The sequence below is a fragment of the Pezoporus occidentalis genome, unplaced genomic scaffold, assembly GCF_034315485.1.
Source record: "Pezoporus occidentalis ecotype Australia unplaced genomic scaffold, CSIRO_AGI_Poc_V1 ctg600, whole genome shotgun sequence".
NCBI classification, from domain to species: domain Eukaryota; kingdom Metazoa; phylum Chordata; class Aves; order Psittaciformes; family Psittacidae; genus Pezoporus; species Pezoporus occidentalis.
Genome location: NW_026915945.1, coordinates 1 through 12,813, shown reverse-complemented (window position 1 = coordinate 12,813; position 12,813 = coordinate 1). Strand labels below are relative to the sequence as shown.

Sequence of the window (12,813 nt, the reverse complement as noted above, 5' to 3'; positions counted from 1 at the left end):
TTGGTGCTGCACGGGATGGGGGGCACCGCGGGGGAGCGCTATGGGGGGGGGTTTCCCATTGGGAATGCTGGAGGGAAGAGGGGAGGGATGGCTTTAACCCCCCAAAAGGATGAGGGTGGAAGTGTGGGATGGGGGCTTCGAGGGCCCTTCATCAGGGACAAGGGGTGATGGCTTCGAACCGAACCAGGGTTTAGGTGGGATCTAAGGAACTCCTTTGCCCCATTCCCATTCCCGCTTCCCAAAGCCTCTGCTTTGAAAGCCTCCTCTCCCCCCGGCCATGGGAGGTGACCACGGCCCAGGGCATTGAGGTCGCTGCTGGGCACAGGAGCGAGGAGCCCTGGCACCCTCCCGGCATTCCAGGGCTCCGGAACGCGGCGCGTTGCCAGCAGCCGGCTATAAAACCCCATCCCGGGCACCGAGCCGGGCTCCGCGCTCGCCATGGGACCGAGCTGCTCCCTGCGGCTCCTGCTGCTGCTCCTGTGCCAGGGCCCCGGAGCCCTCTCGCTCCTGCGCTACCGCTACGAGTGCCGGGAGCAGCGCATGCAGCTGGAGGTGCAGCCCGGGCGCGGGCGCAGCGCCCGCTTCAGGGTCCTGGGTGAGTTGGGATGCGGGGAAGGGACCGGATCCCTATGGAGCAGCTCCTCAAAGGGCACGCGGGGAACCTGGAGCAGGGCTTGGGGTGTAGGGGTAGGAAACGGGCAACGGCTTTAACGTGGGGTCGGGGTTGGAATTGGGGGGAGCTTTGAGCTGCCGTCATCGCACCGCGCCCCACAGATGAGTTCGGGAGCCCCTTTGACGTCGCCAACTGCTCCATCTGCCTCCACTGGCTCCACAGCAGGGCGGACGGTGCCATCGTCTTCTCCTCTGGCTACGAGGGCTGCCACGTGCTGCTGAAGGCGAGGCCCCATCCCTGCCATCACCCCCCCAAATGCAGTGCTATGGGGCTGGGGGTCACTGTCCGCCCCGTTGCAGGAGGACCGCTACGTCCTGCGGGTGCAGCTGGAGGAGACGCTGCCCAACGGGGCCCTGCTCGGCTCCTATGAGGTGAACATGACCTGTCCTCAGCCCGCTGACGACGAGCATCCCGCTGGGGGCCATGGCAACGGCATCCGCCAGAGCCAGGCCGGGGTCCCGGTCCCCCTGTCCCAGCCGGGCCTCCTGCACCAAGCATCCCAATCCTCCGTGAGCATCCCGGGATCCCGGCTCGCATCCCAAGTGCGTCCGGAGCAGGGTCCCCCCCTGGCACGGGCAGAGCCCCAGGAGCAGCCGGGAATGGGGCATCCTGGGGGTCCGAGTCAAGTGGGTCGCCTCCGGCCTGGGCTTCAGAGCCAAACCCAGCCTGGTCTGGTGCATGCCGGGGCTCCGAAGGAAGCAGGAGCTGGGGTTCAGAGCCAGAACCAGCCTGGAATGGTGCTTCCTGGGGCTCAGCATCAACAGGGTCGTCTTCATCCAGTGATTCAGACCCACAACCAGCCCGGGCTGATGCAATCTATGGGTCAGAATCAACCGGGTCGTCTTCATCCAGTGATTCAGACCCCCAACCAGCCCGGGCTGATGCAATCTATGGGTCAGAATCAACCGGGTCGTCTTCATCCAGTGATTCAGACCCACAACCAGCCCGGGCTGATGCAATCTATGGGTCAGAATCAACCGGGTCGTCTTCATCCAGTGATTCAGACCCACAACCAGCCCGGGCTGATGCAATCTATGGGTCAGAATCAACCGGGTCGTCTTCATCCAGTGATTCAGACCCACAACCAGCCCGGGCTGATGCAATCTATAGGTCAGAATCAACCGGGTATTGTACATCCTGGGGTCCAGACCCAAACCCAGCCTGGGCTGATGCATTCTATGGGTCAGAATCAACCAGGTCGTCTTCATCCAGTGATTCAGACCCCCAACCAGCCCGGGCTGATGCATTCTATAGGTCAGAATCAACCGGGTCATGTCCGTCCTGCGGTTCAGACCCCCAACCAACCTGGGCTGATGCATTCTATAGGTCAGAATCAACCGGGTCATGTCCGTCCTGCGGTTCAGACCCACAACCAACCTAGTCTGGTGCATCCCAGGGCTCCAACTCAACCAGGACATCTTCGTCCTGGGGTCCAGACCCAAACGCACCCGGTTCTGGTGCACCAAAGGGCTCAGACTCAAGCAGGAGCCCTTCGTGCGGGGCTTGCACCCCAGAACCAGCCCGGGTTGGTGCACGGCGCCGGTGCCTTCATGCACTCTGGTGCTCAGCCCCACACGGGCTTCGGACGCCCGGGGGCTCAGCCCCCAAACCAGCTGGGTTTAACCCATGCCAACCCTCAGCCCCACTCCCAAGGGAGCCGTGTCCATCCCGGGCTCCAGAGCCAAGCCGGGCTGCTCCATCCCAGCCATTCCCGACCGGCTCTAACCCATCCCAGCCTCCAATCCCGGCCGGGTTTGATCCGCCCTGGTCTCCATGCTCAGCCCCAGCCGGGTCTGGGGTACCCAGGACTCCAGCCCCAAGCCCAGCCCGGTTTGATGCGGCCTGGCCTTCAATCCCAGCCCAGCCTGCTGCAATCCACAGCCCTCTTCTACCCATCAGCAGGGGCAGGTAAGCGGAGGGGATGTGATGGGATGGGTCCCCTGGACCAGCGGGATGCTCGGGGGGCTGCTTTGGCACGGGGTGCTGAGCGCAGGGTCCCCTTTGTGCCACGCCAGGCACCCCGCTGAGCCGGGAGCAGTGCCAAGTGGCCGTGGGGAGGATGCCCTGCGTGGCACCGCAGGGCCGGGATGCGTGTCTGCAGGCGGGATGCTGCTACGACGACATGGACCGGGCTGCGCCCTGTTACTATGGCAACACCGGTAGGATGCTCGGGGCAAGGGGGGGGGGGTGTGTGTGTGCCATCACCTGCGTCCCTGGTTGGAAGCTGCTGGGTGGATAAATGGGGCTGGAGGCGCCCTTTTAGAGGGGAGATTGGGCCTGGTTTGAAAGCCAATGCATTGGGGCAGGCTGCCCAGGGCAGCGGTGGAGGCTCAGGACCGGTGCAGATGCGGCCCTGGGTACCATGGGTTAGGGGGTGGCCTTGGGGCTGGATCTTGAGCTCTTTTCCATCTTGGTTGATTGAGGAGCAAGGAAGTGGTGCCTGCCCCATCCCTGGCCGTGTTCAAGGCCAGGCTGGACCCAGGGGTTTGGAGCATCCTGGAGCATCTCCCTGCCCATGGCATTGGATGAGCTTTACGCTCCCTTCCACCCCACCCCGTGCCATGACTCCCTGGTGCTGGGCTGACGGGCTGGCTCCCTGCCGCCGCAGCCACGGTGCAGTGCCTGCTGGACGCTCACTTCGTGCTGGTGGTGCCGCGGGGGCTCAGCACCCAGCCCTACAACCTGGACAGCGTGCGCCTGGCCAGCGGCCAGCCCGGCTGCGAGCCCCTCCGAGTCACCGAGGCCTTCGTCATGTTTCGCTTCGCCGTCACCCAGTGCGGGACCACGGTGCAGGTGTGGGGACGTGGCACCCATCATCACCATCACCATCACCGTGGGGTGCTCATGGCACCCTCACCCCGTGTCTGTGCCCGCCCCCAGGTGATCGAGGACCGGCTCATCTATGAGAACCAGCTCATCTCCACCATCGATGTCCAGGGGTCCCCCCGGGGCTCCATCACACGGGACAGCATCTACATGTGAGACACCAGCACCCCCCTTACCTCCAGCACCCTCCCTCCTGCTGGGCCTTGGTGCTGGCACCATGGACCCGTTCCCCTTTGGGGCTGGAGGCCATGGAAAAGAGGGGAGGGAGAGGGGGGATCACCCATCTCTGCCCTGCTCCCACAGCCTCCAAGCCCGCTGCATCTACAACGCCAGCGAGCTCCTGCCCCTCCGCATGGAGGTTGCCATCCCCACCACCGCGGCCCCCATGGCCATGCCGGGGCCGCTGGGGCTCCAGTTGCGCATCGCCACTGGTGAGCACTGCACCCACTGGTCCCCCCCATCATCATCATCATCCTCATCCCGCGCTCAGCTTCTCCCCCGTGCCCCATAGATGAGAGCTACAGCTCCTACCACCCCGCTGCTGACTTCCCCTTGGTGAAGGTGCTGCGGGACCCCATCTACGTGGAGGTTCGGCTCCTGCAGAAGACAGACCCCAACTTGGTGCTGGTGCTGCACCACTGCTGGGCATCCCCCAGCACCGAGCCCGCTGCCGAGCCCCAGTGGCCCATCCTGGTGGAGGGGTGAGCAGAGGGCAACAAGAGATGGGGCTCTTGGGGGGGGGGGGGGCACCCACCTTAACCTCAAGGTCCCTTTTGCCCCCCCCCAAGGTGCCCCTTTGGAGGGGATAACTACAGGACCCAGCTCGTGCCTGTTGGACCAGCGTCCCCACAGCTCCCCTTCCCCAGCCACTACCAGCGCTTCGTCATCTCCACCTTCACCTTTGTGGAGCCCCCATCCATGGCAGTGCTGGAGGGAGAGGTGAGGGGAGGGGGTAGGAATGCCCCCAAACCCCCCCCCCCATGGAGGGGTGAATGGGGCTCTATGGGGCTTCCAGCCTGATGGAGCCCATGTGTGGGTCGCAGGTGTTCATCTCCTGCAGCGCCTCCGTCTGTCACCTGGCCCAGCCTGAGCCCTGCCGTCCCTCCTGCCACCTCGGGGTGCCCTCACGTGAGTCTGGGGGGGTCCTGGGATGGGGACCCCCCATTGTGTGTGTGCCCCCAAACCAAGGCCCTTGTCCCTCCCCAGGAGCACGGCGGGCAACGAGAGTCAGAACTGGAGCCATGGGCACGGTCAGCTCCCAGGGCAGCATCGCCTTCCCCATGGTGGCCAAGCTGCAAGGAGGGGGCTGAATTCCCTGCTCTTCCTCACCCTTCATCCCTGCTCTTCCTCTTCCTCTCCTCCAGGCAGATGTTGCTGCACCTCTGGGCGAGCTGCATCAAATAAAGCCCCTGGAGCACGGCTGGAGAGGGTGCTTTGTGCTTAACGGGGATGGGGGGGGGTAGAATAGGGTCCCATGGCCAAGCTGGCAGCACCCACATCTCAGCCCACTGGTGGTGCCCTCCTCAGCCCAGGCGCAATGGAGCACAGGGGATGGTGAAGAGCTCTTTATTTCCACCCTGAAACCAGATAATGGATACAAACCCTGCCCATTCCCCCCCCCCAATTTCCCCAGCTGCAAACATCCACCAGTGCCAGGATGGGGGCTTCTCATCCCGATCCCAAGCACAACCGTGGAGCTAAAGGCAGGGAAGAAAAGACACACAGGAGGCTGCAAAGCAAAAACCCAACTCCAACCACCCCAGGAAGGCCAAAACCCCAACAGCTACGGAGGAGAGCCTGGAGAAGGGATGAACCCGGCTCCCTCCCTACCCCATCCCGGATCCCCCCCTCCCCTATCCCAAACCCCATTGAGACCCCAGCTCCGTGGCTACAGGCTGTAGAACTTGAGGCTTCGGTCCATGCCCGTGGAGGCGATGAACTTGGCGTGGTGGCCAAAAGCCACCCCCGTGGTGAGGCCACTGTGCTCTGGGGAGGGAAGAGACCACGGCTATGGGACCAAGCAGCGTTGGACCCTCCCCGGAGGGTGCACAGAGAGAGGTTCTGAGGGGGGGAGAAGGGTTTCCTGCCCTGCCGTGCTCACCTGTGAAGTGAAGGATCTCGGTCCACTGCTTGCAGATGTAGATCTGCACATCCGTCCCGCCCAGCGCCAGGTAGGTACCGCTCTGGTCGAAGATGAGAGACTTCACCTATGGAAGAGAAAGGGAAAGAGGCTCCCGTGCCAGCTCCTAAAGCTCCATGGGGCTCAGCACCCCGGGGCTGCTCCCACCTCGAAGTTGTTTTCCAGCTGCAAGGTCTTGAAGTTCTTGAGCTTGCGGAGGTCCCAGAGCTTGACAGAGGAATCGTCGGCGGCCGTGGCCAGGTAGTAGCCGTTCTCCGAGAAGGCGATGCTGGTGATGGGGCCCGAGTGGCCCGGGAAGTTGGCCACGTTGGTGCGTTCCTAAGGGGGGAAAAGGCAGCAGGGAAGTGGGGAACGCTGCAGGCTTGGGAAGCTGCGCGTGGAAAAGGAGCTGAGCAGGAGCAGCTTGTGCCCAGGCAGCCAAGAAGCCCCCAGCATCCTGGTGCTGCACCAGCACCAGTGCAGCAGCAGGAGCAGGGCAGGGATTGGGCCCCTGTGCTGGGCACTGGGGAGGCTGCACCTCGAATCCTGTGCTCAGCTCTGGGCCCCTCACTGCAAGAGAGACCTTGAGGTGCTGGAGCGGGGACAGAGAAGGGAACGGAGCTGGAGCAGGGCCTGGAGCCCAAGTGTGATGGGGAAGGGCTGAGGGACCTGGGGGGTTCAGTGTGGAGAAGAGAAGGCTCAGGGGGGACCTGATGGCTGCCTGCAAGTGCCTGAGAGGAGGATGGAGCCAGGAGGGGCTGGGCTCTGCTCCCAAGGAACAAGGGATGGGACAAGAGGAAACGGCCTCAAGCTGCCCCAGGGCAGGTTTAGATGGAGCTGAGGAACAATTCCTTCCCCAGAGGGTGCTCAGGCATTGGAACAGGCTGCCCAGGGCACCGGCCCTGCAAGTGCTCCCAGACCCTATAGACAAGGCCCTCAGTGCTATGGGTTATGGAGGCCTCAGGGTTGGACTTTGTGCTCTTAAAGCTCTTTCCCAGCCTGGCTGATTCCATGACCATGGTTCTGCTCCAGTCAGAACCAGGCTGGGTGAAGTGGCTGCCCCTGAGCTGAAGCTCTGTGGGTCCAGAACCCCCAAAGTCCATGGACTGAACCCTCTGCATGGCACTGAACCCCATTCCCCTGGATGCTGCCTCCCCATCCCCTCCCCTCGCACACCCGGAGCCGGTTCTACCTTCAGATCCCAGATCTTGATCTGGGAGTCCATGGTTCCCGTCCCAAAGATGAGCCCATCCGGGTGGAACTGGGCACAGGTGAGAGCTGCAGAGACACAGGAATTGCATTGGGAAGAAGCTCTTCCCTGGGAGGGTGCTGAGGCGCCGGCACAGGGTGCCCAGAGGAGCTGTGGCTGCCCCATCCCTGGCAGTGCTCAAGGCCAGGTTGGAACTGGGTGAGCTCCAAGGTCCCTTCCAACCCAAAATATCCCATGATTTGGAGGACTGGGAAGGATTTCTTTGCCCCCATCCCCATCCCCATCAAGTTCTGATGAGCTCCAGGACATCAGGGACCCACAGGGAGGAAAATCCCTTCTCCAGATGCTCCCACCAGGGTTGGGATCCTCATCCCCATCCTTACCACAGCCAGAGCTCTCATCCGTCACCTTGGTGAGCACACGGCCTGTCTGGATGTCCGAGAAAGCCCAGTACTGGAGGGGAGGGAGAGCGCGGTGAGGAGGTGAGGATGAGGAGGAGCAGCAGGAGGAAGGTGCTGGGCTCTCACCTGATCATCTGAGGAGCTCAGCAGGTAGTCACCCGTGGCATGGAGGCTCAGCCCTGTCACCGAGCCCTCGTGGGCACGCACCACCTGCACGCAGGAGGCGTTGGGGACGGACCAGATCCGGATGGTGGCATCCGGAGAGGCTGAGAACACCAGGTCCTGGGCAGGGAGGGAGGAGGATGCTTGAGCTCAAGAGATCTCTGTGGCTTGCATGAGGTGGAGGCCCCCATCCGGAGCGGGGTGGTTATGGGCGGGAAGAGGGGCCTGGGCACAACCTGGGATGGATGGAACACCACGCTGGTGACCTTCTTGGAATGCCCTTTGAGCGTGGCCAGGATCTGCTCCGAGCTCTTGTCGAAGACGATGACGTTCTTATCCGCCCCACCTGGAAAGAGGAGCAAGGAAAGAGGAGAGCTGGGAGCTGCACCTCCGGTCCTGCTCCCAGCCCTTAGGAGAACCCCTCCTGTCCCTTGTCCCCCTGCTCCCAGGTGCTCCCCAGCAAGCAGAGGGAGGGGACCTTTTACCAGTGAGGATCTTGTTGGTGTCCGAAGGACACAGGTCCAAGGCCAGGATCCCCGGGATGCTGGCGCTGTGCAGCCCCTGCGTGACGTGGGAGGACACCCGGTTAAGGCCACCAGCCCCAAAAAGGCTCCTTCCATGAGGGCAGGAGTTTGGGGAGCATCTCCTCAGGCACAGCGAGCCGCAGCCCCCCCCCCCACTTCCACACTGATGCATCCCTTAGGGCCGCACGGGGAAGGTCCCGTGGCACTCACCACGTGCGAAGCAACCTGCCGGTACTTGCTGAGCTCCTCCGGTTTCACCAGCTCCTCCGGCACCGTCTTCCCTCTCTGCAGAAGGGAAAGGGGATGGGGACGGGCACGGGCACCTCCGGGAGGCCGGCACATGGACCTGGAGGTGGGTTCTGGGGGGGGCAAGGGAGGCCCTCACCTTCTTCCGCTCCGTGGTGAGCACCGTGGCCTTGTCTTGGAGCTGGGAGAGAGAAAGTGGGGGTCAGGGAGGAAGGGGGAGAGCCCAAAGGGCCACGAGCACAGGAGAGGCCCCGTTACCTTCTGGATGATCTCCGGGGTCATGCCTGCCAGCTCCCCCAGCTCCATGGGCTCCCCGGCTCCCTGCAGGGGACACAGGGAAAGGGGGGGTGAGACCCCAGGGATGGATGGAAGGGATGGGGTGGGGGGGAAGGAGTGGGGTGAGGAGGGGGACTCACGGCCACGTTGGGTTGGGAGGACGGCACCGCCTGGGGCACGATGAGCCCGGCCTGGGGCTTCAGGGTTGCCAGAGCTGGGGGGCAGAGGGGTCACGGGTGAGGAATGGGAATGGGGACAGCGGCCAGTGCAGGGATCCCAACCACAGCACCCAGCACCCACTGCCCAGTGCAGGGATCCCAACCACAGCACCCAGTGCAGGGATCCCAACCACAGCACCCAGTGCAGGGATCCAGTGCAGGGATCCCAACCACAGCGCCCAGTGCAGGGATCCCAACCACAGCGCCCAGTGCAGGGATCCCAACCACAGCACCCAGCACCCATTGCCCAGCACAGGGATCCCAACCACAGCACCCAGTGCCCAGTGCAGGGATCCCAACCACAGCACCCATTGACCAGTACAGGGATCCCAACCACAGCACCCATTGACCAGTGCAGGGATCCCAACCTCAGCACCCAGTGCCCAGTACAGGGATCCCAACCACAGCACCCAGTGCCCAGCACCCAATACAGTGATTCCAACCCCAGCACCCAGTGCCCAGCACCCAATACAGGGATCCCAACCCCAGCACCCAATACAGCGATTCCAACCCCAGCACCCAGTGCCCAGCACCCAATACAGTGATCCCAACCCCAGCACCCAATACAGGGATCCCAACCCCAGCACCCAGTGCTAGCACCCAATACAGCGATTCCAACCCCAGCACCCAGTGCCCAGCACCCAATACAGCGATTCCAACCCCAGCACCCAGTGCCCAGCACCCAATACAGGGATCCCAACCCCAGCACCCAGTGCTAGCACCCAATACAGCGATTCCAACCCTAGCACCCAGTGCCCAGCACCCAATACAGGGATCCCAACCCCAGCACCCAGCACCCAATACAGGGATCCCAACCCCAGCACCCAGTGCCCAGCACCCAATACAGGGATCCCAACCCCAGCACCCAGTGCCCAGCACCCAATACAGGGATCCCAACCACACCACCCAGCACCCAATAGTGATTCCAACCCCAGCACCCAGCGCCCAGCAGCCAATACAGGGAATCCCAACCCCAGCACCCAGTGCCCAGCACCCAATACAGGGATCCCAACCACACCACCCAGTGCCCAGCACCCAATACAGGGATCCCAACCACACCACCCAGTGCCCAGCACCCAATACAGGGATCCCAACCCCAGCACCCAGTGCCCAGCACCCAATACAGGGATCCCAACCCCAGCACCCAGTGCCCAGCACCCAATACAAGGATCCCAACCCCAGCACCCAGTGCCCAGCACCCAATACAGTGATCCCAACCACACCACCCAATACAGTGATTCCCACCCCAGCACCCAGTGCCCAGCACCCACTACAGGGATCCCAACCACACCACCCAATACAGTGATCCCAACCCCAGCACCCAGTGCCCAACACCCACTACAGGGATCCCAACCCCAGCACCCAGCACCCAATACAGTGATTCCCACCCCAGCACCCAGTGCCCAGCACCCAATACAGCGATCCCAACCCCAGCACCCAGTGCCCAGCACCCAATACAGTGATCCTAACCCCAGCACCCACTACAGGGATCCCAACCCCAGCACCCAGCACCCAATACAGTGATCCCAACCCCAGCACCCAGTGCCCAGCACCCAATACAGCGATTCCAACCCCAGCACCCAGCACCCAGCACCCAATGCAGTGATTCCAACCCCAGCACCCAGTGCCCAGCACCCAATACAGTGATCCCAACCCCAGCACCCAATACAGTGATCCCAACCCCAGCACCCAGTGCCCAGCACCCAATACAGTGATCCCAACCCCAGCACCCAGTGCCCAGCACCCAATACAGTGATTCCAACCCCAGCACCCAATACAGTGATTCCAACCCCAGCACCCAGTGCCCAACACCCACTACAGGGATCCCAACCCCAGCACCCAGTGCCCAGCACCCAATACAGCGATTCCAACCCCAGCACCCAGTGCCCAGCACCCAATACAGGGATCCCAACCCCAGCACCCAGTGCCCAGCACCCAATACAGGGATCCCAACCCCAGCACCCAGTGCCCAGCACCCAATACAGCGATTCCAACCCCATCACCCAGCACCCAATTCCAACCCCAGCACCCAGTGCCCAGCACCCAATACAGTGATCCCAACCCCAGCACCCAATACAGTGATCCCAACCCCAGCACCCAATACAGTGATTCCAACCCCAGCACCCAGTGCCCAGCACCCAATACAGTGATCCCAACCCCAGCACCCAGTGCCCAGCACCCAATAAAGGGATCCCAACCCCAGCACCCAGTGCCCAACACCCACTACAGGGATCCCAACCCCAGCACCCAGTGCCCAGCACCCAATACAGGGATCCCAACCCCAGCACCCAGTGCCCAGCACCCACTACAGGGATCCCAACCCCAGCACCCAGTGCTGCCCCCTCCTCCCCGATGCCCCCCTCCCGTTGTGCCACCTTCTCTGGCTGCCGTGACCTCCTTGGTGAGGCGGGCGATGACCCTGCAGGCAGCATCGTGCTGGTAGAGGGCATGGGAGAGCTCCTGGCGCGTGGTCTGCAGCTGCTGGCGCAGGGTGAAGCTGTGCAGCATGACTGCATCCTGCCGGGACGAGGCACGGGCACGTCGGCATCACCGGCACCGCCGCCACGGCTGCCGCAGCACCGCGCCCCACGGCTTACCCATTCATCCTGCAGGGCCTTCAGGATGGCCGGGATGCTGGTGGCTGATGGAGGCTTGGGGCGGATCGGGTGGGCGACTGTCGACGGGAGAGGGGGAGAGCATCAGCTGCAGTGCCAGCGCTCCAGCCCATAAACCATCCCCTGGAGAGCATCAGCTGCAGTGCCAGGGCTCCAGCCCATAAACCAGCCCTTGGAGAGCATCAGCTGCAGCCCCACTGCTTCACCCCATAAACCATCCCCTGGGGAGCATCAACTGCAGCCCCACTGCTCCACCCCATAAACCAGCCCTTGGGAGAGCACCAGCTGCAGTCCCAGTGCTTCACCCCATAAACCATCCCTTGGGGAGCATCAGCTGCAGCCCCACTGCTTCACCCCATAAACCATCCCTTGGAGAGCATCAGCTGCAGCCCCACTGCTTCACCCCATAAACCATCCCTTGGGGAGCATCAGCTGCAGTCCCAGTGCTTCACCCCATAAACCATCCCTTGGGGAGCATCAGCTGCAGCCCCACTGCTTCACCCCATAAACCAGCCCTTGGAGAGCATCAGCTGCAGTGCCAGCGCTCCAGCCCATAAACCATCCCTTGGAGAGCATCAACTGCAGTTCCACTGCTCCACCCCATAAACCATCCCTTGGGGAGCATCAGCTGCAGTGCCACTGCTCCACCCCATAAACCAGCCCTTGGAGAGCATCAGCTGCAGCCCCACTGCTTCACCCCATAAACCATCCCCTGGAGAGCATCAGCTGCAGCCCCACTGCTCCACCCCATAAACCATCCCTTGGAGAGCACCAGCTGCAGTCCCAATGCTTCACCCCATAAACCATCCCTTGGAGAGCATCAGCTGCAGCCCCACTGCTTCACCCCATAAACCAGCCCTTGGAGAGCATCAGCTGCAGCCCCACTGCTCCACCCCATAAACCATCCCTTGGAGAGCATCAGCTGCAGCCCCACTGCTTCACCCCATAAACCATCCCCTGGGGAGCATCAGCTGCAGCCCCACTGCTTCACCCCATAAACCATCCCTTGGAGAGCATCAGCTGCAGTCCCACTGCTCCACCCCATAAACCATCCCCTGGAGAGCATCAGCTGCAGCCCCACTGCTCCACCCCATAAACCATCCCTTGGAGAGCATCAGCTGCAGCCCCACTGCTCCAGCCCATAAACCAGCCCTTGGAGAGCATCAGCTGCAGTGCCAGTGCTCCACCCCATAAACCACCCCTTGGAGAGCATCAGCTGCAGTCCCAGTGCTCCACCCCATAAACCATCCCTTGGAGAGCATCAGCTGCAGTCCCACTGCTCCACCCCATAAACCAGCCCTTGGAGAGCATCAGCTGCAGTGCCAGGGCTCCAGCCCATAAACCATCCCTTGGGGAGCACCAGCTGCAGCCCCACTGCTCCACCCCAACCCCACCCCTACATCCCAACCCCTTTTCCATCCCTTGGCTCGCAAGGAGAGGGAATCCCAAGGGAATTCCTCCCTTCGGCCGCCCGCCGCGGACCCACAGCTCCCCCTAAGTGACCACAAGTGGGTCCTCCCCATAGCCCCATCCTCCTCAACCC

The 12,813-nt window shown here is 62.8% G+C and overlaps 3 protein-coding genes across 3 annotated transcripts; 2 read left to right on the top strand and 1 right to left on the bottom strand.

The window, feature by feature from the left end:
* Nucleotides 1-404: 404 nt before the first annotated feature.
* On the top strand, nt 405-4,918 carry ZP1 (zona pellucida glycoprotein 1). The gene is made up of 11 exons (XM_062639526.1): nt 405-595; nt 775-896; nt 973-2,581; nt 2,689-2,832; nt 3,282-3,466; nt 3,554-3,651; nt 3,803-3,930; nt 4,011-4,200; nt 4,288-4,438; nt 4,543-4,627; nt 4,706-4,918. The coding sequence occupies exons 1-11, from the start codon at nt 439-441 to the stop codon at nt 4,807-4,809; spliced, it is 2,973 nt and encodes a 990-aa protein (XP_062495510.1). The 5' UTR covers nt 405-438; the 3' UTR covers nt 4,810-4,918.
* Nucleotides 4,919-5,342: 424 nt separating this feature from the next.
* PRPF19 (pre-mRNA processing factor 19) lies at nt 5,343-11,348 on the bottom strand (the record flags this gene model as incomplete). The annotated part of the gene is made up of 14 exons (XM_062639524.1): nt 5,343-5,485; nt 5,601-5,706; nt 5,787-5,957; nt 6,811-6,896; nt 7,212-7,281; nt 7,356-7,511; nt 7,628-7,737; nt 7,877-7,952; nt 8,126-8,200; nt 8,301-8,342; nt 8,420-8,482; nt 8,578-8,651; nt 11,031-11,172; nt 11,253-11,348. Coding segments are annotated over 14 exons (1,365 nt in total), but the record flags the coding sequence as incomplete, so codon positions are not given.
* Nucleotides 11,349-11,359: 11 nt separating this feature from the next.
* LOC134174502 (DNA-directed RNA polymerase II subunit RPB1-like) lies at nt 11,360-12,562 on the top strand (the record flags this gene model as incomplete). The annotated part of the gene is given in 5 exon segments (XM_062639531.1): nt 11,360-11,412; nt 11,703-11,753; nt 11,991-12,196; nt 12,199-12,205; nt 12,481-12,562. Coding segments are annotated over 5 exon segments (399 nt in total), but the record flags the coding sequence as incomplete, so codon positions are not given.
* Between the last annotated feature and the right edge of the window lie 251 nt (nt 12,563-12,813).

Coding starts and splice junctions, on each gene's coding strand:
- ZP1 (XM_062639526.1), top strand. CDS start 439: ATGGGACCGAGCTGCTCCCTGCGGCTCCTGCTGCTGCTCCTGTGCCAG. Junction 4,439..4,542: donor TGGCAGTGCTGGAGGGAGAG/GTGAGGGGAGGG, acceptor TGTGGGTCGCAG/GTGTTCATCTCCTGCAGCGC. Junction 4,628..4,705: donor CCACCTCGGGGTGCCCTCAC/GTGAGTCTGGGG, acceptor GTCCCTCCCCAG/GAGCACGGCGGGCAACGAGA.